This window comes from Ceratotherium simum, chromosome 17 (assembly GCF_057802395.1).
Source record: "Ceratotherium simum simum isolate JZ-2026a chromosome 17, ASM5780239v1, whole genome shotgun sequence".
Taxonomy (NCBI): domain Eukaryota; kingdom Metazoa; phylum Chordata; class Mammalia; order Perissodactyla; family Rhinocerotidae; genus Ceratotherium; species Ceratotherium simum.
In genome coordinates, this window is record NC_141916.1 from 29,408,099 (window position 1) to 29,422,349 (window position 14,251).

At 35.2% G+C, this 14,251-nt stretch overlaps 1 protein-coding gene across 1 annotated transcript in view; it reads left to right on the plus strand.

Moving 5' to 3' along the window:
- Positions 1-14,251, plus strand: part of LOC101408345 (fatty-acid amide hydrolase 1-like) — a 50,996-nt gene that overhangs the window by 25,189 nt on the left and 11,556 nt on the right. Inside the window, exons 7-9 of the mRNA XM_087441910.1 lie at positions 10,843-10,886; positions 11,254-11,293; positions 12,450-12,537. Of these exons, the coding sequence (XP_087298036.1) occupies positions 10,843-10,886; positions 11,254-11,293; positions 12,450-12,537 (172 nt within the window). The remainder of the gene's footprint in view (positions 1-10,842; positions 10,887-11,253; positions 11,294-12,449; positions 12,538-14,251) is intronic.

Below are 14,251 nucleotides of genomic sequence, written 5' to 3' on the forward strand. Positions count from 1 at the left end.
GCTTGACGAGGGGTGTAGGTCCATGCTTGGGATCCAAACCCACGAACCCAGGCCGCTGAAGCAGAGCATGTTGGACTTAACCATTATGTCATGGGTCCAGCCCCCTATTCTTGCTTTCTTTTTATTAGTGTTAGCGTGGTATATCTTTCTCCATCCTTTTACTTTTAATCTATCTATGTCTTTATATTTAAAGTGGGTTTCCCACAGACAAAATATAGTTAGGTCTTGTTTTGGGATCCACAGAGATTTAGTTGGTGCATATGTGTTTAAAGTGATTATTGATCTAATTGGATTAATATATACCATACTTGTTCCTGTTTTCTATTTGTTGCTCTTGTTCTTTGTTCCTATTTTGTATTCTCCCCTTTTATGCCTTTTGTGATTTTGGTTGAACATTTTAATAATTCTACTTTTTCTCCTTACTTAGCATATCAGTATACTTCTTGTTTTTACTTTTCATAGTGATTGCCCTAGAGTTTGCCATATACGTTTACAGCTAATCCAAGCCCACTTTCAAGTAACACTACACTGTATTACAGGTGGTGTGAGTACCTTATGATAAGAAATAATCCTAATTCCTCCCTACTGCCCTTGTACCATTGCTGTCATTCATTTCACTTATATGTAAGTGTATGTGTGTGTGTATATATTTACATAATATGAATATGTTGTTGCTATTGTTATTTTGGACATATCTTTTAAGTCAAAGAAGAATAAGAAAAATTAAAGTTCTTATTTTATTTTCACTTATTTCTTCTCCAACACTTTTCCTTTCTTTATGTAGATCCAAGTTTCTGAAATATATTATTTTCCCTCTCTCTGAAGAACTTCTTTTAACATTTCTTGCAGGCCTCCAGGGAACAGATTCCCTCAATTTTGTTTGTGTAAGAAAGTCTTTTTTTCTCCTTCACTTGTGAAGGATAATTTCACAGGATATAGAATTCTAGATTGGTGGTTTTTTCTATAAACACTTTGAATTTTTCACTCCATTCCATTCTTGCTTGCCTTGTTTCTGAAGAGAAGTCAGATATATTTCTTATCTTTATTCCTCTATAAGTAAGAAAATTTTTGCCTCTGGCGTCTTTCAAAATTTTTCCTTTGTCTTTGATTTTCTGAAGTTTGAATATGATGTGCTTAAGTGTAGTTTTTTTGGGCATTTACCCTGTTTGGTGTTCTCTGAGCTTCCTGGGTCTGTGGCTTGGTGTCTGACACTAATTTGGGGAATTTCTCAGTCATTATTAGTTCAAATATTGCTTCTGTTCCTTTCTCTCCTTGTTCTCCATCTGGTATTCCCATTATGTTATGTTAGATCTTTTGAAATTGTCTCACAGTTCCTGGATATTCTATTCTTTCTTTCCCTCACAGTCTTTATTCTCTTTGCTTTTGAGTTTTGGTTGTTTTTATTGTCATATCATCAAACTCAAATTCTTTACACAGCCATATCTGGCCTGCTAATAAGCCCATCAAAAGCATCCTTCGTTTCTATTACAGTGCTTTTGATCTGTAGAATTTCTTTTTGATTCTTTCTTATAATTACCATCTCTCTGTTTACATTATCCACCTGTTATTGCATGTTGTCTACTATTTCAATTAAAGCTATTATCATATTAATCAGAGTTTTAAAAAAAATTCCTGATCTGATAAGTCAAACATTCCTGCCATATTGGACTCTGATTGCAATATTTGTTCATTCTCTTCAAGTTGTGTTTTTTATCTTGTATTATGCCTTGTAATAATGTAAATAAGCCTTTAGTAATATAGTCGTAAGTTGTGTGTGGGTGGGAAACATTCTATAATCCTGTGATTAGGTTTTAGTCTTTTGGTGAGCCCGTGTCCTGGACTGTAAACTTCATAACTACTGCTCAGTTTTTTCCCCACTCAGCTGGGACAAGATGGCTGGAAGAGGCTGTAGTTGCATATTTCCCTTCTTCCATGTGGATGACTAGATGGAGCTGGAATTGGGTATTTCTCTCCCCTCAGATTAGTTAGGCTCTGGTAAAACCTCAGCAGGTTAGGTTTTGATAAAATAATTTCTCCTGAAGAAAGGCCTTTTAAAGTAGAACAGAATGCTCTGGCATATTTTTAAATGGTGTTTTTTCCCCTCCCCCTGCCAGAAGCACAAGGGGATTTTTCTCTGATATTCACTGTGAGGACCTGGTAGAGCTCCTGAAGGTAAAACTCACAAAGTGTGGAGTTCCCTCTGACTGGGTTCCCCTGAGTTTTTAATTCTCAGAGTTGTCTACATTGAGCCCCCAATAATTTGTCAATTACAGTTCAGGTTTTCCTCCCCCAGCACTAGTTCCTCTGGAGGTTTTTGTTCAGGGGTTTCTGCTGCAATAAGTTGTGATTCTCCATATCCACTTGTCTGTCTCCCGATTTTTGAGGCAGCGGTTTGCCTCTGACCTCACTTTTCTGACAAATCTAAGAAGAGTTGTAGATTTTTTTCAGTTTGTTCAGCTTTTTACTTGATGTTAGGATGGCATGGTGACTTACAAGCTTCTTAGATACCAGACTGGAAACTAGAAGCCTGTTGATTCTTAAATTCAACTTCTGTTGTATAGTAGAGCAAAGAGTTTTCACTGCCCTCCCTAACTTGTCTCAACTGAAAAGATTTGTGTCAATTGAAAATAACCTTTTCTCATCTCGTTCTGAACAACTTTCTCTATGGACAGCATCATTGTTTGGCAAACCCAGTGCACATCATTCTCACAGGGTGTTTTAAGTGAATAGAATATGTTTCACCATGCTAAAGAAGGCCTGAATATTAACTCTCCTTTCAAAAAACTGGGAAGACTAATCTAGTCAGCTCAAGTAATTTTATGCCATTTAACTCTTCCAAGGCAATCTCAGAACTGACTTAGGAGAACATTATATATAGCTAAGTGTCAAGAAGTTCTCTATTCAACATTCTTAACTAATTTTCAGTCGTTTTATGATGTCTTCACTGAAATGTCCCTCAGTACCATCACTTTGTGAGGACTGTTTACAACCTGTTTTGAAATATATTCCTTCCACTTTGACATTCATAACTCAGGAGACTGGAATTAAGGCAAAGGATCCTGATTTCACCAGCAGTAGCCAAGTTTGTAGCATTCCTTTCTTGGTATTCCTGTTTTTTCTATTCTTCATTTCTGAGGCTGATACTGGAAATGTCCACTTTGGAGTACAAGCCTATAATCAGCCTGCCACCAATGATGTCTTTATCTGAGGTCTTGGAGTCTAAATGGCTCTCAGAAGAATATGAGACTAGGTTTTCTAGCAACCAATAAGTAAAATATCCATTATTGTCGAGTTTACAGAAATTATTTACACAAATAATTCTAAGGATTTCCCCTACTGGCAGGAAGAATAATGCCTGGAATCAGCTCGGGCTCTGGATCCTAGTCTCAGTCCCAAAGGAGGATTTATTCTAAAGAAATATGTTATCTTTTAGAGTCCAAGGGGAGAGAGAAATGTAACTGGAATTGAAGAAGAAACTAGAATAAGAAATTCAAAAGCTATTAGAACCCCATATTTCATCAGTGCTTATCTTTTCAGGTCTGCGTCATCTCTCTTCCTGTAGGCTGCTTTCCTTGCTTTGCAGCCACCCTGCAGAGACCGCCTGGCAGTTATTGCACTTGGAGGGTAATAATTAATCCCATCCCTTTCCCCTCATGGGTTCTGAACCAATTTTAGAGATGTATGAGTCAGACAGATGAAGGTAAAAATATCAACCTTATTCTTAGTGAGACTGGATCGGAGAATGTGGGTGGGATTTACGGCCAAATGCGCTTCCTACTGCTTTCCCTCCTGAGTTAAACCCTCTCAGAAATACCGGTCTCACCCCTGCAGGGACAGAGTCTCTCCAGGAAACTTACACCACAGAGGAACAGACAAGGAAAGGAGATCCTGGGGAGAAGAGCCATTCATGTGCAAGGTCTTAATTCTGCTCAAAGAAAACGAAGAAGTTCAGAGTGTCAGTATCTAACCATTCAGATAAATCAATTATGAGTAAGGTGCAGAGAGAGAGGCTGAAAGTCTCTCTGGGAAAAGGCAACTGTGAGAACAAAAGGGCATGCATTTCTTCTCAAATAAATAATTTAGTCTTATTTTTAAAAGACCTGGTGAAAAAAAGTCATAGTGACTCAGTTGGGTGAGGTGTCTTCAGTATATTCAATCAGAGTAGCTGGGGTAGAGGTTCTGTGCAAGACAAATTTGGCTGCCAGAAATTCTCCCCATTGGGCTTGAAGCTGGCACCCCAGAGAAAAGCAAAGGTTGTGAGCTTGGCAGATGCCTTAAAAATCTTTAATACATGCTTCCACTAGCTGTAAATGAGTAAAGCACTTCTTTGGTGACTTTTTATTTTCATATAATTTCCAACTTACAGAGAAGCTACAAGAACAGTGCAAGGCACTCCCAGATTCATCAGTGCTTTACATATTGTCTCAGTTGTTTTATCATTCTCTCTAAATGTCTTTCTTTTTGCATATTATTTTTTTAACAAAGAGAATAATTTGGTGATATCATGCCCCTTTATCCCTAAATATCTTAGTGTGTTTTTCCAAAGAAAAATGATATTCTTTAACATAATCAGAGTATGTTTATCATAATCAGGAAATTTAACATCAATACATTACTATTATCTAATCCAGAGTTCATATTCTGTTGTATTCAATTGTCCAGTAATGTTCTTTCTGGCACTTTTTTCCTCCAAAAATGAATTCCATTCAGGATCATATATTACATTTAGTTATCACATCTTTTTAGCCTACTTTCATACGGAACAATTCCTCAGTCTTCTTTGTCTCTGTGACCTTGATCTTTTTCAAGAGTACAGGACATTGTAGAATGTCCCTGATTATTGATGTTTCCTTAAAATCAGATTATGTATTTTTTGGTCCAGAATGTCGCTGAAGTAAGGCTATCTTCTTCTCAATGCCTCATATAAGGAGGGCTGTGATGTCAGTTTCTCCCAATTTTGATAATATTACCTTTGATTTCTTGGTGAAAATGGTTACTGCCAGACTTCTCTATTGTAAATTTCCTATTTTCTCCTTTTTACTAATAAATGATAATTGTGGAGATACGAGATGCTGCACTTTTCCTGTGTGTAATCAAATTTTCACCCACTAGTTTTATCTTCCCTTGTTGATTTTCCAACTTTATTGTTTGTTATATAGTTGTTAATATTCATTCTATTGTAAGGAAGAGCTTTCCCTTTCCCCCTATTTATCTCTTCACCTTATTTATATACATATGGGCTAAATAATTAATTCTTATTTTATGAAGTGGATTATTATTTTCACTATTATTTATCGTTATGCTCAAATTCTTCAAGATCTAGCCAGTAGGAATTCCTTCCAACTGGCTCCTGTGTCCCTTTATTACGGCCTCATCCTTTTCTGTGCACTTCTTTTCTTTCTGCTGTAACAGGATGTTCCAGGCTCCATTTCTATTTCTCCTGCCCCAGCCCTTCAAGTAGCCTGCTTCCTTTTAATGAAGAATGGTATTGAGAAACTAAATGGTATTTAGGTGTGCTTGTTGCAATTGATATGTCATTGCTTCTAGACAGAGCTAAGAAAAAGATAAATTTGAATGGTATATTTCTACATATTTTTATATTTTGTATATTTCTATATTCAATATATAAAAAATCATGAGTACATATTTATACAATTCCAATCTGGAGCCATAGTGTTTAGGATTTTAGTATTTGCCCTTTCCATATTTGTATAGAATACCACTGTGAACAAGAAAACTACAGTTCAATATTTATTGCCCGTTCTTTTTTTGGGGGGTAATATTCACATTCAGTGAAATGCACAGATCTTACACGCCCAATTTGATAGGTTTTGACAAATAAGCACTTTTATATAACCCACATTCTATCAAGATGTAAAAGATTTTCTTCACCCTAAAAAGTTCCCTCATTCCCTGTCTTAATTTTTTTTTTTTTTTACCATAAGTTAATTTTCCTGTTCTGGAACTTCATGTATATGAAGTTAGTTTGTCCTCTTTGAGTCTAGCTTCTTTTTGCTCAATGTGTCTGTGAAATTTATCCATATGTTTGTGTGTATCTGTGTAGTAGTTCATTCTTTTTTATGGTCCACTGCCTGAATATACCGTGTTTTAAAAATCCTTCCTCCAGTGCTGGCCTGGTGGCGTAGTGGTTAAGTTCACATGCTCTGCATCGGCGGCCCAGCGTTCACAGGTTCGGATCCCCGGCATGGACCTACACACTGCTCATCAAGCCATACTGTGGTGGCATCCCATACACAAAGTAGACGAAGATCGGCATGGATGTTAGCTCAGGGACCATCTTCCTCAAATAAAAAGAAGATTGGCAATTGGCAATGGATGTTAGCTCAGACCCAGTCTTCCTCACACACACACACAAAAAAACCTTTCTGCAACATTTGGGTAGTTTTCTATAATGCTGATGTAATCCATGTTTTCATTTTCCTTCAGGGCATACTTAGGAGTAGAATTGCTGAGTCACAGGATAGTAGATGTTTAACGTTATTAGAAACTGCCAAAATATTTTTCAAAATATTTTACCATTTGACACTCATGTCAGCAATGTATAAGAGTTCCAGTTGCTCTACAACCTCATCAATACCTGATGTCAGTATTTTTAATTTTAGCTCTGCTACTCTGTTATGGTATTTCATTGTGGGTTTAATTTTTATTTCCCTGGTGATTGATGATGTTGAGTATTTTTGTGTACTTACTAACCGTTATATATATCTTATTTTTTGAACTAGGTATTCAGTTCTTTAGCTCTTTTTGAAAACTCTTTCTTGTTATATATGTGTTCTAAATATAAGTCCTTTGTCAGATATATGTGGTGTAAGTAGTTTCTCCCAGTCCATGGCTTGCCTATTCATGTTCTTAATAGTGTCTTTTAATAGGCAGATGTTTGTAATTCTGACAGTCTAATTTATTCATTGTTTTCATTTTATGGTATTGCTTTCTGTATCCTGTCCAAAAAAATTTGATTATCCCAAAGTCATGAAGATAATCTCCTACATTTTACTCCAGAAGTATATATTTAGCTTCTATGTTCAGACATATAAGTCATCAGACATATAAGTCATAAGTTCAGACATATAAGTCACAAGAATTAATGCTTGTATATACTGTGAGGTAAGGTATGGGGGTCTTTTTATTCCATATGGATAAGGTGTTTCAGCACCATTTGTTGAAAGACTTTAATTTCCCCCATTGAATTGCTTTGGGGGGTTCAGGTTTTCTATATATAAAATCATGTCATCTGCAAATAGTGACAGTTTCACTTCTTTCTTTTCTATTTGGATCCCTTTTACTTCTTTTTCTTGCCTGATTGCTCTGGCTAGGGATTCCAGTACTATGTTAAATAGGAGTGGTGAAAGTGGGCATCCTTGTCTGGTTCCTGTTCTTAGAGGGATAGGTTTCAGTTTTTCACCATTGAGAGTGATATTAGCTGTGGGTTTGTCATATATGGCCTTTATTATGTTGAGGTACTTTCCTTCTATACCCATTTTATTCAGAGTTTTTATCATAAATGGATGCTGTATCTTGTCAAATGCTTTCTCTGCATCTGTTGAGATGATTATGTGATTTTTATTCTTCATTTTGTTAATGTGGTGTATCACATTGGTTGATTTGTGGATGTTGAACCATCCCTGCATCCCTGGAATAAATCCCACTTGATCATGGTGTATGATCTTTTTAATGTATTTTTGTATTCAATTTGCTAATATTTTGTTGAGGATTTTTGCATCTATGTTCACGTGATATTGCCTGTAATTTTCTTTTTTTGTGTTGTCCTTGTCTCGTTTTGGTATCAGGGTAATGTTAGCTTCGTAGCATGAAGCTGCCCCTCCTCTTCAATTTTTTGGCAGAGTTTGAGAAGCATAGACATTAAGTCTTCTTTGAATGTTTGGTAGAATTCACCAGGGAAGCCTCTGGTCCTGGACTTTTATTGTTTGGGAGGTTTTTCATTACTGTTTCGATCTCTTCACTGGTGATTGTCCTATTCAAATTCTCTATTTCTTGATTCAGTTTTGGAAGGTTGTATGATTGTAAGAATTTATCCATTTGAAAGTTAAAACAGCTTTGAATTCCTGAATAAATCTCACTTGGTAGTAGTATACTATCCATTTTATATAACAGTGGATTTGATTTGTTAATATTTTTCAGAGAATTTCTGCATGTATGCAAACGATGTATTTTTTTAATATTCTTATAATGTCTTTGTCAGGTTTTGGTATTAGAGTTATGCCTGTCTTATAAAACAAGGTAGTGATTTTTGATAGCCCATAACTCTGTTTTGTTTTTTATCCAGATTGATAATCTCTGCTTTGTAATTGAAGTATTAAATTCATTTACATTTAATGTAATTATTGATATGTTTGGATTTAGAACTACCATTTTGCTCTTTACTTTTTATTTATTCTATCTAGTCATACAAAATGGCATCTGTTCATTATTTACTTATTTTTTTGATGGTCTGGTCCTCCCTTTTTACCATCTAATAAATCAAATGTTTATTAGTGTTCCATTATAATTTCTCTTTTGGATTTTCAGATCTACTTCTTTCTTTTATATTTTATTGGTTGCTCTAGGGATTACAATATGCATCCTTAAATTTTCACAGTGTATGTAGAGTTGATGTTGTATCAGTTCACAAGAAATGTAAGAATCTGGCAATTGTATGGTTTGCTTTAACACCTATACTTCGTGGTATTGTCAAATACGTTACTGTACATATATTATAAATCACATAAGATTGTTATAATTTTTGTTTTAGGCAATCATTAGGCTTTTAAAGAAGTTAATAAAATTACAGTTTTATATATATACTCACATATTCACTATTTCTGGTATTCTTTATTTCATCATGCACATCAGGTTTCCACAGGGTGTGTATTCTCTTCAGCAAAAATAATGTTCTTGAATATTTCCTTTACTGCAGGTCTGTTAGCAAAAAATTTTTTCAATTGTCTATCTGAAAACTATCTTAAATTTTCCTTCATAGTGCAATAATGTTTTTACCACATATACAATTCTAGTTGATAACCCCCCTACTCCCCAGCACTTTATTGATGACTTTCCATTATCTTCGGACCTACATTATTTCTCATGAAAGATTTGTCATTTGCATGGTTTTTCCTCTGTATGCAATGCATCTTTTCTCTGTCTGTTTTCAAAATTTTCTCTTTATCTTTGGATTTTAGCAGCTTGACAATGTTGTGCCTAGGGATATTTCTTTATACTTCTTAGATTTATAAATTGATATTTTTCTTAGTAAATTTGGGTAACTTTTCACCCATTATTACTTCATATATCTTTTCTATCATAATTTTTTTCTTCTTCTTCCTCTTGACTCTAATAACATGTATGATAGAGTGTATAATATTGTTCTGCATATTACCGATGCTTATTTTCAATTTTGGGGTTTTTTTGTTGTTGTTTCTTCAGAGTGAGTGATGTCTATGAATCGATCTTTAAGTTCAGTGACTCTTCCTTCTCCCACATCCCATCTTATGTAATGGCTGTTCAGTGAAGTTTTCATTTTACATATTTTATTCTTTGCTTTTCGAATTCCCACTTGATTCTTTTTATGGGCTCTATTTCACTGGTAATATTTCCCCATCTACCTATCTGTTCATTCATCATGACCATTTTTTTAAGTCTTTGGACATATTTTTATTAGGTGATTTAAAATACTTATCTGCTAATTTCAGCATCCAGATCATCTCTCAAGGTTTGTTTCCACTGACTGCCCTCTCCTTCCAGTTATGGGTCATATTTTCCTGCTTCTTTTCATGTCTAGAATTTTTTTTAATTGTCTGCCAAACATTGTAATTGAGACTCTGAATTTAGCTGTTTTTCTTTAGAGAGAGTTGAGGTATTTGAGTTTTGTTTCTGTTTTTTTCACACAGGTAGTTAATTTCCTGATCAGTTAATTTTGATCTTTCAAATTTTATGTTTGAACTTTGTTAGAATTATTCTAGAATAGCTATTACTGTAGTGGTAGAAAAGTCGTACTCCTAAGGTTTAGCTTTCCTTCAGTATCAACTGAATAACCATGTTGTTCAGCAAAGTGTCTTTCCTCTAGATGTTCAGAAATCTTATGTATCCAAGCACTGTGGGAACTTCAGAATCTTCCTTCAGCTCACAGATCCGCAGGAGCTATTTTTTATATGAACTCACAGTCCTGCACTGCCACACACTCAACATCTAAAAACAGTTGCCTCATATATCTCATTCACGCGCACACACACGCACATACATATATACCGGCATACCTCAGAGATATTGCAGGTTCAATTCCAGACTGCCATAATAAAGTGACTATCACAATAAAGCAAGTCACACAAATTTTTTGGTTTTCCAGTGAATATAAAAGTTGTGTTTCTACTGTAGTCTACTAAGTGTTCAATAGTACTATGTATAAAGAAACAATGTACATACCTTAATTAAAAATACTTTATTGCCAAAAATGGCTAAACATCATCTGAGCCTTCAGCAAGTCATAATATTTTTGGTGGCAGAGGGTCCTGTAAAAAACACCATATCTATGAAGTGCGATGAAGTGAAGCACAATAAAATGAGGCATACCTGTATACATAATTTCCAAATACAACATATTTTCCCAATAGAAATCTATTTACCTAGTTTTATATTTCTTTTCAATTTATCTGAAATTTCACTCTGTATCAACAAATAGAATATCATAATATTACAAATACTCATCCATAAAGGAGACTTATAATTTCCAACGTCAATCTTTGAAAGGCCCAACACAGACTCTATGCTCTGCTTGTACAGTTATAGTTCTTCTTGATGAATCTAAACTCATCTTCTGGCTTCTTCTAGTTCCGACAGCTGGCCACATTCTTAAAGAAAACCTGCGGCGTTGGGTGAGTTTATCTGTGTACGTGCATAAGAGAGTATTAGTTAGATTACTGAGATTTATTGTTCTCAAAGTAGGAAACCTGACACAAATACGGCAGTAAAGCCCCATGGTTATTTATGTTGGATGTTTATAGTTGGAGAATAAATGTGGATTTGAGGGTAAAAAAATAGTCATATTAAGTTACCAAGAGTAGCAGAAGGAGAAGTACTGGACAAGATAATTTAAAGAAAAATGAAAGAGATTAAATGTGTTTTGGGAAAGGGGAGTGGCTAGTAGATATAAAGAAAGTTCCGAACTTCTGCCAAAACATATTCTGAGGTTATAAATTGGGGTATCTGTGTTCACCTTAATGTCTGTGCCATGCATTGCAGGTCAGTGAAGAAAGTCTGGGAGCAACATTCTGCTCTGAAGGTAATTCGCATTTCCTCCACTAAAGATTAGGGTTTGAGCTTTGCTGGTTACTGGATCAATGATACGTGTAGTGAGTTGAACATGGATTGCTAAGCATTCACTGTCAAAATAGGGATGACCGCTGTTTCTGCTTTGGTCTCTCATGATTTCTGGTTACCGTAAATCAGCCTTTCCTAAAGCCCTTCTAATTTAAAGCAAACTATATTTTCTTCCCTCTTCATATATGACTCAGCCTGTGAAGCCAGTTTTCAGTAAACATGAATTTCTGGGAAATAGTGAGGCTTAGTACAAAGACCATTGGCTTTGAAGATTAAAACAAACAAACAATAACAACAGTAATAAAAAACACTTGAATCTTGAATCTGTTGCTGACTGGCAGTGTAATCTTAGGTCAGTTTTATTTAGTTTTTTTGATATGTTTCCTTATCTATAGATTTAAAATAATCCGTGCTTCACATGATGGTTATGAGAATTAAATAACAAATATGTCTATAGCTAGAGATGTACATCACCTGGCATAATGCCTGACACATACTAGATATACAGTAAGTCGTTATTCTTTCTTCACTCATGACTAAAGATTGTCTAGACCTGGAGTTGGCAATTTTTTTCTATGAAGAACCAGATACTAAATATTTTATGCTTTGTGGGCCATACCATCTCTGTCGCAGTTACTCATCGCTGCCATTGCAGCACAAAAGCAGCCACAGACAATATATAAAGGAATGAGCTTGGCTGTGTTCCATTAAACTTGATAACAAAAACTGGCAGCAAGACAGATTTGGCCTGTGAGAGAAGTAGTTTGCTGACCTCTGGACCAGATTAAGGAATATGGTGGGTTTTTCGTTTGTTCTTTCATGTATTTAGTCATTGGATCTACGTTTTAGAATCCTCAGGCTTTAAAAAATACAGAAATAGCATTCTCCATCTCTTGTCTTCATAGAGGTCGTTTCACATGTTTGATCAAGACAACACTTCAGTGTCCTTTTCTGTCCTTGTCATGGTGTGTTTAAAATCCAACTTCCTTGGTAAAAGTATGATTTCACTACATCACCTACAGCAGTTTTAAAGGACAAAATTTTCTAAAGTAATGGGAGCCATTTTTTCTTGTCTTACAGGTAGTAATGTTTGGGTTGGATTCTTCTCTTCTTTCTAGACTTATCGGTATGAATTCATTGAGAAATGGAAATCCTTGGAGTTGGATGTTATTCTCTGTCCTGCTGTATCTCCAGCCTTCAATCTGGCTTCTAGTGGGATTCTCCCTGGAAAAAATAACTTTTACTTCTTTGTTCTTTAAATTAGATCAATGCAATGTAGTACGATATATAGGGGAAAGTGTACTGGTTTCGAAATCAGAATTGTATTCCAACCTTAGATTTGTCATCACTTTAGTGTTATGTTGATTGAAACATTTAAGAATGAGTATATTAAAACCTACTTTGTATGAGATTGCCATCAGCCTTAACTCCTTTCTCTAAACCGGTTATCCTTCTGAATTTATTTTCTATTTTTCTCAAAGTCATTTATTTTCTTGTTATTCTTCCTTTCCTCTTGTTTTCCCTAGGCAAATAGTTCTAAATTCTTATTCATGCAGCATTTGGTGGTTTATAAGTTTTTTTGGTGTGTATTATTTAATTTGACTTTCACAACCACTGTGAGTATGAAAGACGAGGCTTTTAATTCTCTTTTATTTTATAATTAAGGAGTTAAGTGATAAAATAATTTAAAGCTATGAATTTAAGGTCACATGGTTTGCAAATAATGGAATGAGGACTAAGACCATCCTCTTTCACTACTTACCCACTAATTTGTCCACAATACTCTGAAGGGTGATAAGCCTCTATTTGCAAATTTTTTTAAGTAGGGTTTTTTTGGGGGGTACTTCTACATTCACAGCGAACCTGAGCAGAAAGTAGGCGATTTCTCATATACCCCCTGCCTCCAGACATAAATAGCCTCTGCTATTATCAACATCCTGCATCAGAGTGGTACATTTGTTACAACTGATGAACCTACATTGACACATCATTATCACCCAAACTCCACAGTTTACATCAGAGTTCACTTTTAGTTTTGTACATTCTATGGGAATTGAAAGATGTATAATGACATACATCCATCATTGTAGTATTACACAGAATAGTTTCACTGCCCTAAAAATCCTATGTGCTCCTCCTAGTCATCATCCCTTCCCCCCTAATGCATGACAACCACTAAACTTTTTACTGTCTCCATAGAATTGCCTTTTCCAGAATGTCATATAGTTGGAATCATACAGTATGTAGGCTTCTCAAACTGACTTTTTTCATTTAGTAATATGCATTTAAGCTTCCTCCACATCTTTTCATAGCTTAATAGCTTGTTTCTTTTTAGCTCTGAATAATATTCCATTGTCTGGATATACCACAATTTATTTATCCATTCATCAGCTGAAGGGCACCTTGGCTGCTTCCAAGTTTTGGCAATTATAATTAAAGCTGCTGTAAACATTCATGTGCAGGTTTTTGTGTGGACATAAGTTTTCAGCTTCTTTGGGTAAATACCAAGGAGCATGATTGCTGGGTCATGTGGTAAGAGTATATTTATTTTCTTAAGAAATTGCCAAACTGTCTTGCAAGTAGCTCTACCATTTTGCATTCCCACCAGGAATAAATGAGAGTTCCTGTTGTTCCACATCCTTACCAGCATTTGGTCTTGTTAGTGTTCTGGATTTAGCCACTTGAATAGATGTGTAAAGGTATGTCAATTGTCGTTTTAGTTTGCATTTCCCTGATGACATATGATGTGGAGCATCTTTACATATTTTTATTTGCCATCTGTATATCTTCTTTGTTGAGGTGTTTGTTAAGGTTTTTGGACTGTATTTTAATTGGTTGTTCATTTTCTTATTGTTGAGTTTTAACAGTTCTTTGTATGTTGTGGATAGTGGTCCTTTTTCAGATATGTCTTTTGCAAGTA